The following is an 18,436-nucleotide window of genomic DNA, read 5'->3' as shown; positions in this document are numbered from 1 at the left end:
GATTTGATTCAACCATTGAGGAGACCAATTTGGAACTATGCCTAAAGAGCTAAAAAAAAATTGTGTATACCATTTGACTCAGCAATACCATTGCTAGGTCTGTATCCCAAAGAAATAAAAAGCAAAAAGGAAAAGGACCTATATGTACAAAAATATAACAGCTTTTTTTGTGGTGGCAAAGAACTGGAAAGTGAGAGGATACTTATCAGTTCAGGAATGGTTGAACAAGTTGTAGAATATGATTGTGAGGGGATACTATTGTGCTACAAGAAATGATAAGCACAGTGATTTCAGGAAAACCTGGAAAGATTTGCATAAATTAATGCAAAGTGAAATAAACAGAACTAGGAGAACATTGTGCATAGTAAAAGCAATATTTTAAGATGATCAGCTGTGAATGACTTAGTTATTCTCAGCAATACAATGATCCAAGACAATTCTGAAGAACATATATGACAGATACTAACCACCTCCAGAAAAAGAACTGATAGGGTCTGTATGTAGATCCAAGTATGCCTTAAAAAAAACAAACCTATTTTGGGGGGTATTTTTCATTTACAACATTACTAATATGGAAATATGTTTTGTATGACTGAACATGTATAACCTATATCAAATTCTTTGCCATCTCAATGAGGGGAATGAGGAAGAAAGGAAGGAAAATCTGGAAAACAATTTTAATAAACAAATGTTAAAAATTGTATTTACATGTAATTGGAAAAAATAAAATATAAAAAGTTAATAAGAAATACTTTGTTTTTTTCTAATCAAACTTAATTCTTTCTCTAAAGCACAAAGGCCTCTCTGAAAAAGAAGGAAGGGAGGACTTTAAAGCTCCTTTATTTACTCATTTTGTCAGAATTTATTACATTTTTTTTGTGTATATCATGGAAAGTTGGTTGTGTCTTGGGTATTTCGTGGAGAAATTTCTCTTAGACAGGTCTTCCCTCTGGGTATATAATGTTTAAATTGAAGGACACAGACTAAATCCTTTTTGTGTTGTAGGCAATTATTTCCAGTCAGATTATTTTGGTAATATGAGTAATCTGCCTTTAAATATAAAAAAATAAAGATACAGATTTCTTTTATCTTTATTTTTCTCTTCTTCCTCTCAGTATTATTACCACCAATACAATTTAGGGTATTGAAATTTAGGCTGCCAAGATGAGTATTGCCAAATGGTTTAGAAATCCTTCCATTTATGTTTTATTTATCTAATGTCAATTTTTATATAATCATGCTTTCTGGAAAACAAAACCATTTTAGAGATAATATTAGAGTTATCTTTAGAGATAACCTTTCCTTTTGAGGGCAAGAATAATTTATCCTGAACTTAACAGATTCCCCACAAAAGCAGTGTTCTCGTCCTTTATTGTGGTATATAGGTCCTTACGCTCATCATCAAAGACTGTGCCAGTTCAGGAAGTTGTTCCTGTGATCCAGGGGACAGATTGTTCTTCCATAACTCATCCATGCAAGTAGAAAGAGGCTTGTCTCATGCAGTTTGACCATTAGCTGACCAATTTTTTGTTTGTGGAAACTCATTTTAAAAAGAATACAAATACAAAAGTGTCCTATAGACCTTTATCACCCCACTTGTATTTAAAGTAAGTAATGGTGGCCAAAAGAAAAGTTGAAATTGCTAAGAGGAACACAGATTTCATTTCATTTTATTTTTTAAACTAATTGATGTCTTTTTGTTTAATTTGCAACATTTTCTTTAATTTGCACAATCTCTTAAGTTTCAGATTTTCTCCTCCCAGAGAGAGAATCTTCCCCACATAGTGGCATGTAATCAAATATAGGTTCTACAAATACCTTCATGTTGAATGTTAGTCATGTTGTAAAGGATTATAACCATGGGCTGAACAGTGAAAAGGAAGGGATAAAACAAACACAAACGAGAGAGCAAATAGTTTGCTTCTGTCTGCAGATGCTGTAGTTCTTTCTCTGGTTGTGGATATCTCTTTCGATCATGAGTCTTTTGGAGTTGTTTTCTAACCTTGTATTGCTGAGAAGAGTCCAGACTATCAAAATTAGTCGTCACACATACAGTGTGTCTGTAATTGTGTGCAAAGTTCTCCTGGTTCTGCTCTCCTCACTCAGCATCAGTTTCTGTAAGTCTCTCCAAGTTATTATGAAGTTTATATGCTCCTCATTTCTTATAGCACAGAAGTATTCCATTACATTTATATACCACAACTTGTTTAGCCATTCACCAGTTGATGGACATCCCTTGACTTCCAGTTCTTTGCCACCACAAAAAGAGCTGCTATAAATATTTTTGTATATATGGGTCTTTTTCCCATTTCTGTGATTTCTTTGGGATACAGCTCTACAAGTGGTATTGCTGGGTCAAAGGGTATGCACTTATTTATAGCCCTTTGGGCATAGAGGAACACAAATTTTAGATCCTCTAGAAAATAATAAATTAACTGTTTGACTCTAAATGTGCAATCCTTTTCTAAGGACTAATGAATTTACAGTCCTCTGGAAGAAATTGGTCATCTATATTAATATTTTTTGCTATAAATGGAAACTAAAGGAAAGAAGTGTTTGCAACTAAATTACAAAATTACTCATGGGTTCTCAGGTGGGAAAAGAGTTAATTTTATCATATGTCACAAATGAAGAAGAAACATTTTAATGGAAAATTTGGTCATTTCATTTTATGTTGCTTGTAATTAGCATAAAGAAGGTGTCCACCATGAAAATTGATATAGCTTAATGTGTCAGTATCCTTTGCATAGGACATATAGTGAAACTGACAAAGAAATTGATAAGATCCTCCAACCAAATCACCATGTTTCTTTTTTAAATAGCTTTTTATTAATCTTTTTTAAAATACCAGTTAAATTTCCACCTAGATCTATATGAGATGCCATTTTAAAAGTACCTGGCACACAGTAGGTGCTTAGTGAATATTTTTTCCTTTCCCTTTCCCCTCCCCTAACAAAGATCCATCCCATTTAACAAAAAATTTTCAGACTATTAATTTTCAGTGACTTAAATGCAAAATAGGACATCAGGAAGGTCAGCAAAAAAATTTAAATTATGTGATTTGGAATAATAAGTGAAGGGAGGCTAAAGGTTTGTAGATTATTCACAAGCCTTACAGCCATGAATGAATCATGGAATTATTGGAGGGTGCCAAAAGTTATTTTTAAAAGGAAATTGGTTAAACAAATAAAATAAACAAGGAATGATGAAAGTGACTACATGAGAATCATTTTAGAATCAGCTATCTGTGTATTATCTTATTTCCTGATAGGTAGAACAGATATCAGAATTAATACCAAATTTGAAGAAAGCATTCGGTAATAATAGATCAAACTCAACTTATATAAACAAGATGTTGACTCTGAAAACTGAGAGCCAAATAAAAGTGAATTCATTATCACTGATTATTACCCTTTTCTTATAGAAATAGCCAATGTAAAATAGATGCCACAGCTGGTTAAAAAAAAACAAACAATAAAAAAGCTGATAAACCACTTTAGCCCATAAACCCTTGATCTTTTTGTCAAATACAGTAATGTCGCACCCAAGGATGGCACTAGTTTAGACTGTAAGCTCATTGCCAGTATATTATGGAGGAAGAAGATACATGATGGTGAAACAGCATTGTCTCACAAAAACCTGAAATTCATTGAATTGAAAATGAACTTGTGAAAAGCTTGCCATGAGATCCAACTAAATCACATTATCCTAAAGGACAGCACCAAACATATGTAAAGTGGTATAGATCTGCCATCTTTTGTCTATGAAAAATTTTTTCCCTGACATTGATTACCACATTTGAACTCTTAATATTTATGTACCACATATGTTAAATGAATAAGGGTGGAAGATGGCATTTGGTGAAATGAATTCAGGGAGAGTGACTTATATCTACACAGGAGAAATCTGTCCTGGAAATGATACAATTTTAAGGGGACTCAGTAATAACTTTTTATTTTTTTTATTTTTGTTTTTTGCCTTTTAGAGGGCAGTTGGGGTTAAGTGACTTGCCCAAGGTCACATGGCTAATTTTTGTGTTAATTTGAGCTAAAGTCCTCCTGACTCCTGGGCTGGTGCTATATTCACTGTGCCACTTAGCCGCACCTAGTAATAACAATTTTATGATAATTCAGAGTGATGGTGAATAGATTCCTCCCTGTAGCAGCAAGCACCCTAAGCGTCCTCAGGGTTTGCAGCTACCACAGGTTCTTGGATCTGCTTTGTTAAAGGAAAGCAACTCAAAATGGGTTAACAAGCTTACTTTAATCAGTCAGACATATATCGTTTACCTTGTTCAGGAGAAAAGGTCAGCACCCTGAACCTCAAAGTATACAGGCATAATTATCAAGACAGAAACATCAAGTAGACAGATTTCCAAACTGTCCAACCATTACATCCATACCCAGTCAACATCTGGGTTTCCACATTCTGGGTTTTTCAAAGCCGGGGGACTCTCAACAACGGCTTCCCAGAATTCAGATCAAATCACAGAACACTTCTCAAAGTGAGTCCCAAAAACAAAGCTACACATCAGGGCTTATATAGCCTTCTCCTGGCTCAGAGAATGTAACAACCTTATTGACTCACTGGCCAATCAAGAAGTATCTACTGAAAAACAAGCCTCCCACCCCAGGCTTCAGGTGCACATTAGCCTAGGGGCAGGGAAGATCTTTAAAATTTACATTCTTATTACATTCCCCAAATGGATCACAAATGGTATTATCCTCAAAAAGTCAATCAAGAAAATCTCAATAACCACTAATACAAAATTTTTTGAGACAAAAAAGCAGCAAGATAGTTGTAACCACAGAGATGTCATTCAATAAGCTTTTGGTTATCATTATCATGAAAAGATAAAATGGGAAACATAAGCTTAGAAAGAGGCTTTCCAGTATCGTATTGTTTCTACAGACTTCAAATAGAGGAGAGATTCCCTATAGATAACATTATGCCAATTGTTTCAGTGCCCAGAACACTACAGGGTCTTCTCTGTTAGATCCATGGCCACTCATTCATTTGACAAGCACTTAAAGAAGACAAAATATAATATAGTTTCTACTGTCAGTGAACTTATCTTCTGGGAGATTGGTGAGTTGATCTAATAGTTCACATGGGGAAGGGGGAACAAGTGCATGAAGAAGGCATGTTTCTCAAATTATTTCATGCAAATAGCCAGCCCACATTGAATGAATCCATCAGTACACATAACTTGTTAGAAACATCATAAATGGACTGTAACTTGTCTTGAAATTAAATAGGAATGGGGGAAATTGGGGAAATTATGCAATATTTCCTTTTTTAAAAAAAATGTTTTTATTGATAACCTTTGTTTTTATATCTGTCTAAAATAAAGAGCTAATAAGCAGAACTAACCAATGGACATGTTAAGTGTTCCATACCTGTAGTCCCTTACCTCTTCGAATAATGAAGAGGCTTCCATCTCATTTCTCTTTTGGGGGAGGCAGTTTTCACCATATTCATATGTTATTTCCATTTGCATCGTCACAATCTAGATTGTTAGTCATTTGTCAGTCACTTGACTGTACAGCACTTTCAGTGTGCTGCATCATTAATCTAAGGTTATATCCTGCCCCAAAAACCCAGCTTAAGAAAAAAAAATTGTATTCTCATTGTTACAGTATGAGTACAGAGCATTGAATGTCATGGTTAAAAAAAGAAACAATGTCAAGCAATCTATAGGGTAAATGAATGGTCAGTGTAAAGTGAAATCATGTTAACCATATATTTTATTCGAGAAGTGGCTAACCAGAAAATGGCTTAGGTCAGTCATGTTGGGTTTTAACAGGGATTGGATTACAAGCAGAAGAAATAGTTTGCTATGTTGAATAAATGGACAGGGGAAATATCCAGCAATTATTTGGATTACAGTGTCTAAAATAGTTGTATATTGAGCTGATAGCCACTTTTCTGTAAAGAGAAGGGCTTTGGCACTCCACTTAATAACCATTTGTTTGTGTTCCTTTTAGTTTTTAAAATACTTTTAGAGAAAAACAGAAACTGGTGTGTAATCTAGCATGTGGTTGAGAAGACAACCCTGATAATAATATTGTTGTACATGTCACTTTTCAGGAACAGGAGGCCCAGAAATGACTGTGTTAATTACATTCCATATCATCAAATACAATTCACAGTTTATAAATAGCTGAGGGCTTCTCACCATGAGAATTTTCAAACACCATTTAGAGCCAAAGAGTTCTAAGTCAGACAGCTATGTGAATGAAGAATTTGGCAGTTAAACTTATGAAGGAAGTCAAGTTTGTTTGTTTGTTTTTTAAGAAAATTATTATTAGAGTTTTTTCCCAGATAGAATGAGGATCTCTTGCTTTGCTGCTGTTACACAAAAAGTATCTTCAGGTCCTGAGGTATGGAAATATATGCCCAATTTTCCAGCTTTTGGCAGGACTGCATTACCCATAAACTGAATTCCATTTCAAGGACTTTAGCTAATGGAAGGATTTAGTAGTTTGCTATAATGACTACCATATTTTTCTAATGGTAAAATTCATATTTTTAGGAATAGATTGGCTCTTTAAGTTGCTCTTCTTTTTATTGTATTATTGCCTGAGAGCAGATGTATGTTCTGGTGTACTCTTCTGTTAGGCTTGTACCTAATCAAATAGGCAACCTCCCCCTGAAAGCCTATGAAACATTGCCATTTCTGGGATAAAACTTAGGTGGAAATATTTTAAGCTAGTCAGTCAGATTATTCTGTGCAAGACACCATGTGAAATGTTACAGTAGATGCAAAGATGTTTGGTGTTTTTTTGTTTTGTTTTTTGGAGGTTTTTTGCTTTTTGGAGAGGGGAAGGTAGGACAGTTGTGGTTAAGTGACTTGCCCAAGGTCATATAGCTAGTTTTGTGTTGAGTGTCTGAGGTCGAATTTGAACTCAGGTCCTCCTGACTCCAGGGCCAGTGCTGTATTCACTGTGCCACCTAGCTGCCCACAAAGACATTTTAAGACATGATTCTGATTAAGAAATAAAATCTTTTTGATGGATGAACTATATATTCCTGAAAAGGTGATTAGGATCACAAAATTTTAGGCTTAGAAAAAGGTCTTTAGAGACCTTTTAGTCTACCCACCCTAATTTTGAGATGAGGAAGTGTAAAGGCTGAAGAAATTTGATATACCTAGTGGTGATAGAACTAAAACCCCAGAATGAAGTTATTGTTCACAAAGGCAAAAATGTAAGCAGTAGTGAATGGGGTGGGAAAGTTTGAGGCATGTTCAGTTAGCCACGAATGAAACAGTTAGACTAGAGGAGAAGGCCTAGGAAGAAGAGGAGCAGACTTTCAAGTCTACAGTGCTTTCATTTTCCCTTCTATGCAGTGGGAAACTCAATAGAGTCAGGAATGGGACTTGATCAAAATAGCATTTTAGAAAAATTAAGTTTGACAGTTCTGAATTGGAGTCAGGGAAATCAATTATATTCAGTTAATGGAGTTAAAGAGAAAGAAGAGATAAAAGTGACTTTACCACCCTCAAAAGTAAAAATATGTCTAGTACTTAATTAGGAATTTCAGATATAGGGAATAAAAGGAAGAATCACAATTTGAGATATCCTAAAAGAAACAGCAGGTTGATTTGGTGGTGACTCACTTATAAACAGAAAGAAAAAGATGGGATATATAACTCTTGAAATTATATTGCTTACTCAGGAGGTTAATGGAATTATGCATGGTTCTCCCCCCTCAAAAAAAAAAAGGCAAGACATGTGAATCTCAGTGTTCACATTAAATAATTCTCTACTATCAATAGCATTCCTTCTAGCTTCACAGTTGAGATTTTTTAGGAGAGAAAGTATTTCTAATTTTAGTACACTTAATATATTAAAAGATCCAATCATTACAAGTCTATCCTAGCTTCATACCTTTCCCTTTACTTTTATGTTTCTCTCCAGGATTCTAAAGTAAAGATACGGGGGGTACTAGGTGGCCCATTGAGTAGAGCAACCCTGGAATCAGGAGGACCTGAGTTCAAATCCACCCTCAGACACCAAAACCCTGAAATAAATGTCTGCCTCTGACACATAATCTCTCTGTGGTTGTAGAAAAGTCACTTAACCTTTCAATGGTGGTTCTCTAAAACTAAATTGTGGTCAATTTCAATAACTGGTCCATCTTCAGCAGTGGAAAGAGTTTCTTAAGTATGTATTTCATAGATCTCAATCTTGGCTTAGTCATTTTACTATCTATTTGACTTTGAACAAGTCACTCTCTGGGCTGAGTTTCTTAATCTATAGAATTGAAGGAGTTAGACTAGGTTTTCTTTTAGGTGTTTTGCATTTCTAAATCTTTGATTTTATTCAGATTGATGATTATGGATTGTGTTTTGGTCCACCTTAATTACCCATCGTTGGGGTTTAGACTGGTGCCCACCTAGGGACGCCAAAAACTGTTGCTATTTCATGATGTGTTATGGTGGAACCATCTCAGAGAGTGCAGAGCCAGACCACCTGTAATCCAGGAATAGGCATTTATTGACATTGGCACCTCTCATGATGCGGGCTAAGTTCTAAGAGGAACCAGCAACTTCAGAGAAAGCAAGATGGATTTTTAATAGAGTAAAGATATAATTACAAGGGGCAGCTAGGTGGCATAGTGAATAGAGCACAGCCCTAGAGTCAGGAGGACCTGAGTTCAAATCTGGCCTCAGACACTTAACACTTATTAGCCATGTGACCTTGGGCAAGTCATTTAATCCCATTTGCCTTGCCTTCCCCCTCCAAAAAGCAAAAATTAAAATAAAAAAAAGATGTAATTACATAACAAATTATAAAATATTTAAAAGGCAGGAGGGGCTTGTTAAGGGATTAGGCAAGAGGGGTGGGGTCTCAGCCACAATGGAACTGCACATGCAGTTACCCATAGTGCATACAGAAAAACCCATTTGGGGGAATATGTATAATGATAAGCCTCTCTCTGTCATAAGTTCATACTAGGTCAGTTCTTTACTATTATTATGTAGGTACATACCTACTTAGAGAAATCCCTTCTATTGTTTTGGGGTCAGCATTCTGGTGGTGCTGCTTTCTGATTGGCTGAGTATTGTCCTTTCTGAGAGTAGAGGGATGTGGTTGTGGTTGACTGCATGGACGCACCTGCTTTTTTTGTGGGAAATATAAGCAATGGGTCTGGGGTCAGTGTCTAGCTAGAGACAGTGACTGGGATCCCATCACATGGATACCCTGCTGTTTCTGTGAGAAATATGAGTTCATGGACATACCTGTTCAAATGAGCAGTAAGGCATGTGTGAAGAAGTTAGGATATTGAATGTGGGGGGAGAAGGTAAATAGCCAGAATAGGGGCAGTGGGCCTGCTGTTATAATATTTTTAACTGCTTCATACAATAGACTCTATTGTGGTTACTCATACACAAAGCCTCTTTAAATCTGAAGATTTAAACAGAATCTTAGAAACATGTATTCAGTCTCTAGTATTCTCTCATTCCAAAGGCACTATCTTTATCTTCATGATTGTCATAATAATAATATATATATATATATATATATATATATATATATATATATATCAGTTTGTTTTGGAATTGTACTTAATTAAAGGATTGGTATCAGAAATACGCTATCCTACCAAGGACTCTAAGTTAGTTTATTGTCTTGAGATTATTTCAAAGTAGAATTCCATCATCACTCAAAATTGGAGGAAAAAGAATCTTAAATGAAAAATCCCAGTGTGTCATTTTTCGCTCATATACTCATTCACATCTTTGCTCTCTCAGGCAAGATAAAGGCAATTCAACAATTCAGTCAATGTTTATTAGTCACCTACTGTATGCAAGGTAGCTTTTTTGATGAATGAATATACAAAACACTTTTTTTCTCTCCAAGAGTTTATGTTCTAATGGTGAAGGATTCAACATTTACCGCCATAAATACAAATAGAACATGAATGGAGCAAAGGAGAGATTCAAACAAAGTACCTCAGGAGAATTTCAAAGAAGAATACTGCACAGAGAAGAACATCATTCTAGGAGGAGGTAGCATCTGAGCTGAGGCTGAGAGAGAGAAACTCATCATGGGAAATAATAAGCTATCCAGTTTAGATGGAAGGCACAGTGCTTGACTGGACAGTGCAATGCATAGAGCACCAGGCCTGGAGTCAGGAAGACTCCTCTTCCTTAGTGAAATCTGACCTCAGATACTAACTAGTTTTGTGATTGGGAAAGTTACTTAGCCCTGTTTGTCTCGGTTTCCTCATCTGTAAAATGAGGTGGGGAAGAGAATGACAAACTACTCCAGTATCTTTGCTAAGAAAATCCCAAAATGGGATCACAAAGAATTGGACATGATTAGAATGACTGAACAACAACAAAAGAGGGCTTGAAGGGGGAAATGAGACTGGAAAAGTAGGTGCATGCCAAATTGCAGAATGCCTTACAAGACAGGCTGAGAAGTTTATGTTTATTCATAGTGGCAGTCGGGAGCCACTGAATGTATCTGAACGGGGAGGTGACATGTCCTATATTATGCTTTAAGAAAAGTATTTTGGCAGCTGTGTAGAATAGATTAGAGCAAGAAGAAACTGGAAGTAAGGTAATATGTTTGGAAGCTTTCCTAGTAGTTGAGTTGTGAACAATATGGATGTATCTATATGAGCCTCTACAAGGATGTTTACATGCCCTCTGCCCTCCCCACTCAAAAAAAAAATGTTTTGAAGGTGGAATCTAGGATTTTGCAAGTAATTTCATATGTGGAGGGTGAAAGAAAAGGAAGAATCAGAGCTAATTTCAGAGTTTTGATTCTGAGGGATGGGATTGGTAGTGGTGCTGTCAATATAAATAGGGAAATTTAGAGGAAAGACATTGACATTGGGGATGTATGCGATGCTTTTAAAGGTGTCTTAACTGTAGTGTGTGGGGCAGTGGGTTTGAAGTCCAAGACTTGAGTTTTGATCCTATCTCAATCACTTAATAGCTGTTGTGTGATTTTTGGACAAATAAACTTTTCTGAGCTTCAGTTTTTGTTTTTAAAATGGGAATAATAATAGCCCTACCTCAGTGTTTTGGTGAAGATCAAATGAGATAATATATGTAGACATTAAAGTGTCATGTAAATATTAACTATTATTAATAAATTGAACTTGGTAAAAACACATTTTCTTCAGTTTTTTAATATTTGTTAGCTCTCCAGAGGAAATCATTGTTTTCCTGTGAGCTTACTATTTTAATATAATGTGGTTCTTACATTTCAGTGCATGGATATATTTATTGTGGTTAGGTAATTGCATCTTTCTTTTTTTTTTTGCCTTTTGGAGGGCAATTGGGGTTAAATAACTTGCCCAAGGTTACACGACTAATTTTTTTGTGTGGGTGTTGTGTCTGAGTCTGGAATCGGAACTTGGGTCCTCCTGACTCTGTGGCTGGCGCTTTACTCACTGCGCCACCTAGCCACCCCAATTACATCTCATTCTAATCTATAGACTACATGAGTCTTTAAATTGAGAACAATAAATCTTTTTTCGTTGCTTATTTGTTAGTATAACATCTTGGATTGTGGCTAAAAATCAAGGTGGGACATGTTTATCAATATAACCTTCTTTTAGTTCTGGTATCACTGTTTATCTTAGCAACAGCTTTGTTGTAAGCATAATCTGATTGAGCTACTTATCTTCTTTCCTTTCTAGATGGTACTGAAGAAGAAAAAATGGAAACAGAGTCAGATGGACAACAGGCTGAAAAGGTGAAGTATGTTAAGTTGGATTTTCTTATACCAGAAAAGCCGTATGAAGTATTTGAAGATCACTTTAAACAAACTATTGGCTATATACCTAATGGGATTAAAATTAAGTGGTCAAAGGGTTATACATAAGATGTGCAATTTATGTCACTTAGGAATATAAAGGAAGTTTAGATTAATCAGAACATAAGGTAAGTGTCTATCCCTTTTTTAGTTGAGGTATTAACTATAGAATATTAGAGTAATTAGGAATTTTATTTTCTAGGTAAGGAATTTGAGACCCTGGGAGGGTAATTAACCACCCAAGGTCATATAGTTGGTACCAAAGGCAGGATTAGAAACCCAGGTTTTGGATCCTCTTACCTGTAGTCCAGTTTACTTTCCTACCACATCATATTGCTTCTTGTTGTGCCCTTCTGCCTCACAATCCAGGTCACGTTTTAAACTTGTTGGTAAATACAGGATTCCTGGAACAGTGGGGTCCTCAGTCTACAGAACTGACTCAGTCTGCAGATACAGAAATCTCTCTTTCTAGCACCCATTCTTTTATTTTTTATTATAATTCATTTATAATATCATTATATATTATCTTTATATATAATTATATATAATAATTATTATAATTAATTTAAATTCCAATTTAATGTGAAACGATGTGGTTTCTCTACTAATTGTTAGGACTCAGAAATTAACTATACATAAATTGAAATGGTTTATACCATGCTCTTTGCTTACTTATCACAAGGTGCCACAGTGGGTTATTTCTTGACAGAAAACTCATCAGGCTATTACAAGTTTTTTATATTCTTTCAGATGGTCCCCCCAAATTCCATTATTTTGTTTATGCTTTTTTAATTTTGATTTGAGTAGAATGGAATATTTTTGCTTCTTGCCACAATCACAGCAATACAGTGAAATACAGTGCCTTTGTTCACAGGCGCTTAATGAGCATTGATTGAATTATTAAATTGGAATCTAAATAGACTTTGCTTTTTCAGAAATTTTATGAACATTCTTTTTTCTCTTATCTACTCCTTTTTAAGTTTTAGTTTTAGAAATAAGATTCACCTTCTTAATAGAGCAGAGATTATATTGTCAAATATTTAGTTCTGCTTTGTGATACCTGGAACGTTGGGGGTATTCACAGTAGTAGATGGATATTTAGGCAGTAAACATAGTATTTTTTAACATTTCTTATGTAGTGGGAACTGAATTATGAGTCTTATTTCCCACTTTTAAGGTCAAACTAATTAACAAGTTTTCCAGGCTGTAAAATGACTTTTAAAAGCAAAGAGGAGTTAATTTCTAATCACAGAAACTATAGAGAGCTGTTACTACATATTGAATAGGAGTATGACATAGTTATAACTGCTTAACTTTGGCAGCAGTGGAGAGGATAAATTTGAGTGGGAAAAGTCAAGGCAACCAATTATAAAGCCAGTGTAATAATCTTGGTGTGATATGATGAAGAGATGAGGGCCTGAATTCAGGTTGTGGTTTTGTGAATAGGGAGAACACGTTGGATGTTTGAGATTTTTGGAGTTAGAAATGGCAAGAAATGGGTATGTGGGTTGTGAGAGAGTGGAGAGTTGAAGATAAAGCCAGAAAGACTGGGAAAATGTTGCTAACTTTGAAAAAAATAGAGAAGTTTGGAAGAGGGTTAAGTTTGGAGTTGACAAGTATGAGTTCTACTTAGGGCATGTTCATTTTGAGATGTCTCTGTGGCATCCAGTTTGAAATGTCTAATAAGCAATAATTGGGTTACATGATTATCATAAAACTGTATTACCCCATAAAAGATTTTTTTCCTCTTTGTAACCTACCTCTGTCTTACCTTCTCTTTAGGTTGAAAACAAAGGAGAAAATGAAATTGATGAAACTGATAAAACACAGGATGGAGAAAATGATAAGAGTATTGAGAAAGAACAAGATAGTGAAGTTAATGAGGATACCAAATCAGGTAACTGATGGAAACTGTTCTTAAAATACAATCTTTAGACACCATTAGTTTAAACAACCAAGTGAATGAAATCCTTTCTGTAATACACTGGTCCTGTTTCTGAATCCAGCAATAATTATTCATACTTTATTTTGCAAAAGCTCCAACATTAACTTTTCTGGTCTTTTGAAATCTTGGCCAATTTCTTGGTATGAGGCAAAAACCTCAGGGTTGTTTTGATTTGCAATTCTGTCAGTTTTTTGGGAGCATTCTTTAATATGGTTAGTAGTTTTTAATTCGTCTTTTGGAAACTGACTCATATACTTTGACCACTACTCTTTTGGAGAAATGGCTTTGGCTCATATATATTTTTACTTAGTTTTCTATGTATCTTGGTTGTCAAGCTTTTATCAGAGGTATTTGATACAAACCTTTAATCATAGTTGATCACTTCACTTCTCATCCTAGATATGTTAATTTTATTTCTTCAATAACATTTCAGTTTTATGAAATCAGAATGATTTCTATTTGACACTTGCCTCTATCCCACATTCGGTTAAGAGTTTATCCATTATCCATATTTGAAAAAGGTCTTGACCGGAATTCCATTTTTAAAAATTATATGGCATCTGTTTGCCATTTAGAATTTACCAGAGCATTTCTTTATTTATATGTTGTTGAAAATTGGGATTTTTATGTGTCCCATTTCTCCTAGAACAATTGTTTTCCCTCTGTTTACTGAGTTTTGTTTATGCCAGCAGGAACTGCACAGAGTTTAAGGGAAAATGGAAATATAAGAAGACAGAATGTGCCATTTAAAAAACTTGACCCTATCAGAGATTAAGTTGATTGCCTTGATGTTGAGTCAGATAGAGGGCTATATTTGTGGTTTGGTCATAGTATTATAAAAGATAGTAATAGAATTTGTTATGAAAGGGCATTAAGAATGAGTCTGTGATCATTTCAGAAGAGAAGGATGGTGAAGAGAATAAGGAAAATGATACCTGTAAAGAGAGAGAGAATGATACTGGAAAGAAGAAAGTGGAGCATGAGATTTCTGAAGGAAATGTAGCCACAGCGGCAGCAGCTGCTCTTGCCTCAGCTGCTACCAAAGCAAAGGTTTGTAATTTCCTTTACAGTGGTTTTCCACGGTCCCTTCTAAATTATGTTCTTATGTTCTCTTTTGAGTAATTCACAAAAAATATTTAGTGCACATCACCCTGTGCATAGTACACTTTCAGTGTTTATTGATTTCATTTATTTTTTTTTTAATTTTTTACTTTTTTGGCTTTTTGGAAGGCAATTGGGGTTAAGCGATTTGCCCAAGGTCACATGGCTAGTAAATGTGGTCAAGTGTCTGAGGCCGGATTTGAACTCAGGTCCTCCTGACTCCAGGGCCAGTGCTCTATTCACTGCGCCACCTAGCCACCCCATATTGATTTCATTTAATGATGATTGTTTATACCTAAATCCATATATATATGGAAGACAGTATAAGTAAAGGACCCAAAAGTTGGTTTTCTTCAGTTTATTCACTGCATAGTTTGTTAGTTTAACTTGAAAAGCCTTGATGGTTTCTTTAAATTATTTCCCTACAGCTTTGATCTGAAATTGTTATAACATTAATTGCCAATCCTAGAAAATTTTTATTTAATTTGATCTGTTATTTTCATTTTTTTAAAAAATATGCTTTGTACTGTTCTTGTTAACTTAAAGGAAATGAAAAGCACCTAAAATAGCTCTTTTTATACATAGAATTGCCAGCTTCTCTGTGGGTGGTTTCATTTTTACATGTGGTGTTAGCTGCATAATGTATATTACAGGTTTGAAAAGGAAAGAATCCTATTTTTTCCTTAGCCTTTCAAATCATTCTATAAATTAATTTCTCTTCTTGATCTGCTTTCTCCTTCCCTGTTCTGTCCAAAATAATTCATTCCATTGCAAATTCTCAGCATTTCAAGAAACTATTTGTAGATTGTTTATAACAATGTATCTTGAACTTGCGCTCATAATGGCCTTTCTGTTTGTCACTGTGGCACCTTCATAGTCTTCTCACCCAGATTGGTAGCTGGTGGGTAATCATCCTTGCATTGTTTAATCTATTAATGAAAACTTCTATCAAGCTTGCAGAATAAGGAGACATATAGCATGTGTTTATGAATTCTGGCACATGTGAACGATCTAGAAAAGAGCTTGGTGGAATAGAGGTGGTTTTTATCCTTTGACCAGGAATGTTTGAATATTTCTGATTATAGTGATAATAGATGACATTGATATTTACTTTATACAATAATTAGAAAACGTTTTATATAGGTTTTCTTATTTGTCACAGAAAGACAGAGGCATGTAGTAAAATTATTATTATCCATTTTCCACATATGAGGAAGTCAAGTCTTAGATGTGTCAGACCAATAAATGGTAGAACTTGGGAATCGAGGCCTGACCTTATGACAATAATCCAGTATTTTTTCTTACTTTACTAGTTGCCTCTCTAACCCTGCCATTTATAAAACTGTTACTGTGTCATTATCCCTAGCATCCTAACTTTAACAGAGTTGTTATGCAGTTGGATTTTATCTAGGATTAGTGAAATGGCTTAAAACTTTATAGTTAACATTTGTCAGGTTTTTTCCAGAGATGTCTCAATTTATATTTCTTTAATACAGTCTTGCCCAAAGTGTATACATATATATGTATATACATATATATATATATTTTTTTTTTTCCTGGATCAGTTAGACTTGAAACTATAACAAATGCTAAGTAAATAACAATGTGGAAAGCCATTTAACCATTAACTCTGTTTTCATCTGTTAGCATAACTTATACAAATTCCTTGGGCCTGTTTGGTGGATTCCTTTGCCATCTGCTGTTTCTGAGGTCTTTGATATCTCTTTTTCTTTGCTGTTCAAGTGTTCATCACCATGCTAATGTTAGAAGAATAGACGATCAGAGCTTGTAAGTAACCTAAGCTCCATAATTGTAGAGATGAGGCAGTTGAGGCCCAGATGACAAAATGGATTTCCTCAGATTATGCAGCTTTTTGGTGATGGTGCTCAGTTTCCAAGTACAATGCTTTTTCTATTCTGCTTGTGTCTTTAATGTTGTTTGTTTGGCTCACAAACAGCATAATGGCAATCCTACTAATTTCCTCCTAAGCAAATAACTGTGTTATTATGCTTTTAAGTAGTTAGTCAAAAGTGGGTAATAATCATGGAATGCAAAGCATTGCATGAGATCCTGGGGTTATAAGAACAGAATAATTGGATCATAGGATTTAGAGTTGAATGGGACCTCAAGGATCATCTGTTTCAATTTCCTCATTTTACAGAGGCAGAAGCTAAAACCCTGAGAAATGAAGTGAGTTGCTTGAGGTTACCTCAAGTTGTAAGTAGCAGAGCTGGTGTTTGAACCCCTGTCTTCTGACTTTAAATCAAGTTTTACTCTAGGTTGCTTCTCATTCCCATACCTTTTAATTTATACATTTTTAGAATCACCCTTTAAAAACTTCATTGTTTCATATTGCCAAACTTAATTATATATACCTCATAGTTGTTTCTCTTTCATACCTGAAGAGGACCAATGATATTGATGTTGGGTTCAAGGTACAAAATGTTCAACTGTTGCTGGTCAGTTCATTGTGGATGTGGAAGGCTTTACCACAGATTAGGCATGAATAGTCTATTTGAATATTTGGGATGGAGATGTCTGTAGATGTGCACATTTCATTTTTCCTTTGTGCTCTTTCAATTCTGCATTTGCTCACAGAGCGCAGTGCCTTTTTTGATGTTGGTACATTGTTCTGGGTCACCTTGTGCCAGCATCTCCTATGTCTCACAACTGATACTAACATTCTTCAGAAAGACCTTGAGAGGGGTAGCTAGGTGGTGCAGTGTATAGAGTAGCAGACCTGGAATCAGGAGGACCTGAGTTCAAATTTGTCCTCAGACACTTAATAAAAAAAAAAAAAACTAGCCTTGTGACTTTGGGCAAGTCACTTAACCCCAATTGCCCTCCAAAAAGAAAGAAAGAAAGAGACCTTGAGAGTGTCCTTGTATTGCTTCTTCTGGCATACATATGAGTATTTGCCTTGTGTATTTTCTGTAAAACAGTCTTGTAAGTAAATGTGCTTTTGACATTTAGGCTACAGCCAACTCAATGGTGTTGCACTCTATAGTACAGTTTGAATGCTTGGCACTTCAGCTCAAGAGAAAACTTCAGTGTCTGGTACTTTATCTTGCCAGATAGTCAGAATTTTCCTAAGACAATTCAAATAGAAACAGTTCAATTTTCTGGCATTGCACTGGTAGACTGTCCAGGTTTCAAAGGCATATATATGTAGCTTATAAATACTTAGGGATTCTTTATGTTTGATATCTAAGAAAGAAATTACTTCTTTCAAAACTTGTTCTAGAGGCTTGCATGTTAATGATGATGCTGTTTTTTTTTTCCATTCAGTTTATTTATCCCATCTAACCTCCATAATAAACTTGAGGGGCATTTTGGTGTAGTAGAAATAATACCACTAGATCTATCCAGCACATTTAGTTCAGATCTTGGCCTCCTTGTTTACTAGCAATAGTAATGTAAGTAGTATAGTCTTTCTGGGCTTCAGTTTCTTTATCTGTAAACTAGATATAATACCTAATTTGCAGGATTGTCATGAGGAAAGTACTTATTAAACCTTGAAACATCATGTAAATATGTGATTCTTGTTAGTAGGATAGTTACATACCTTTTAAAAACAATTTTTTTTAATCTGGTGTATAATTTAGGGCAA

At 35.1% G+C, this 18,436-nt stretch overlaps 1 protein-coding gene across 2 annotated transcripts in view; it reads left to right on the top strand.

Moving 5' to 3' along the window:
* The window catches only part of SMARCC1 (SWI/SNF related BAF chromatin remodeling complex subunit C1), a 190,385-nt gene that overhangs the window by 141,251 nt on the left and 30,698 nt on the right, over nt 1-18,436 (top strand). The window contains exons 22-24 of one of the 2 annotated variants that reach the window (XM_069095932.1): nt 11,665-11,720; nt 13,563-13,677; nt 14,627-14,775. In XM_069095932.1, coding sequence (XP_068952033.1) covers nt 11,665-11,720; nt 13,563-13,677; nt 14,627-14,775 — 320 coding nt within the window. Of the gene's footprint in view, nt 1-11,664; nt 11,721-13,562; nt 13,678-14,623; nt 14,776-18,436 lie in introns of both variants that reach the window. The other variant, XM_069095931.1, reaches the window with a different exon arrangement.

This window comes from Petaurus breviceps, unplaced genomic scaffold, assembly GCF_028583685.1.
Source record: "Petaurus breviceps papuanus isolate PSGF00001 unplaced genomic scaffold, PetGlider_PUasm1.0 227, whole genome shotgun sequence".
Classification (NCBI taxonomy): domain Eukaryota; kingdom Metazoa; phylum Chordata; class Mammalia; order Diprotodontia; family Petauridae; genus Petaurus; species Petaurus breviceps.
The sequence above is the reverse complement of the archived record's forward strand: the minus strand, read 5'-3'. Positions and strand labels throughout refer to the sequence as shown.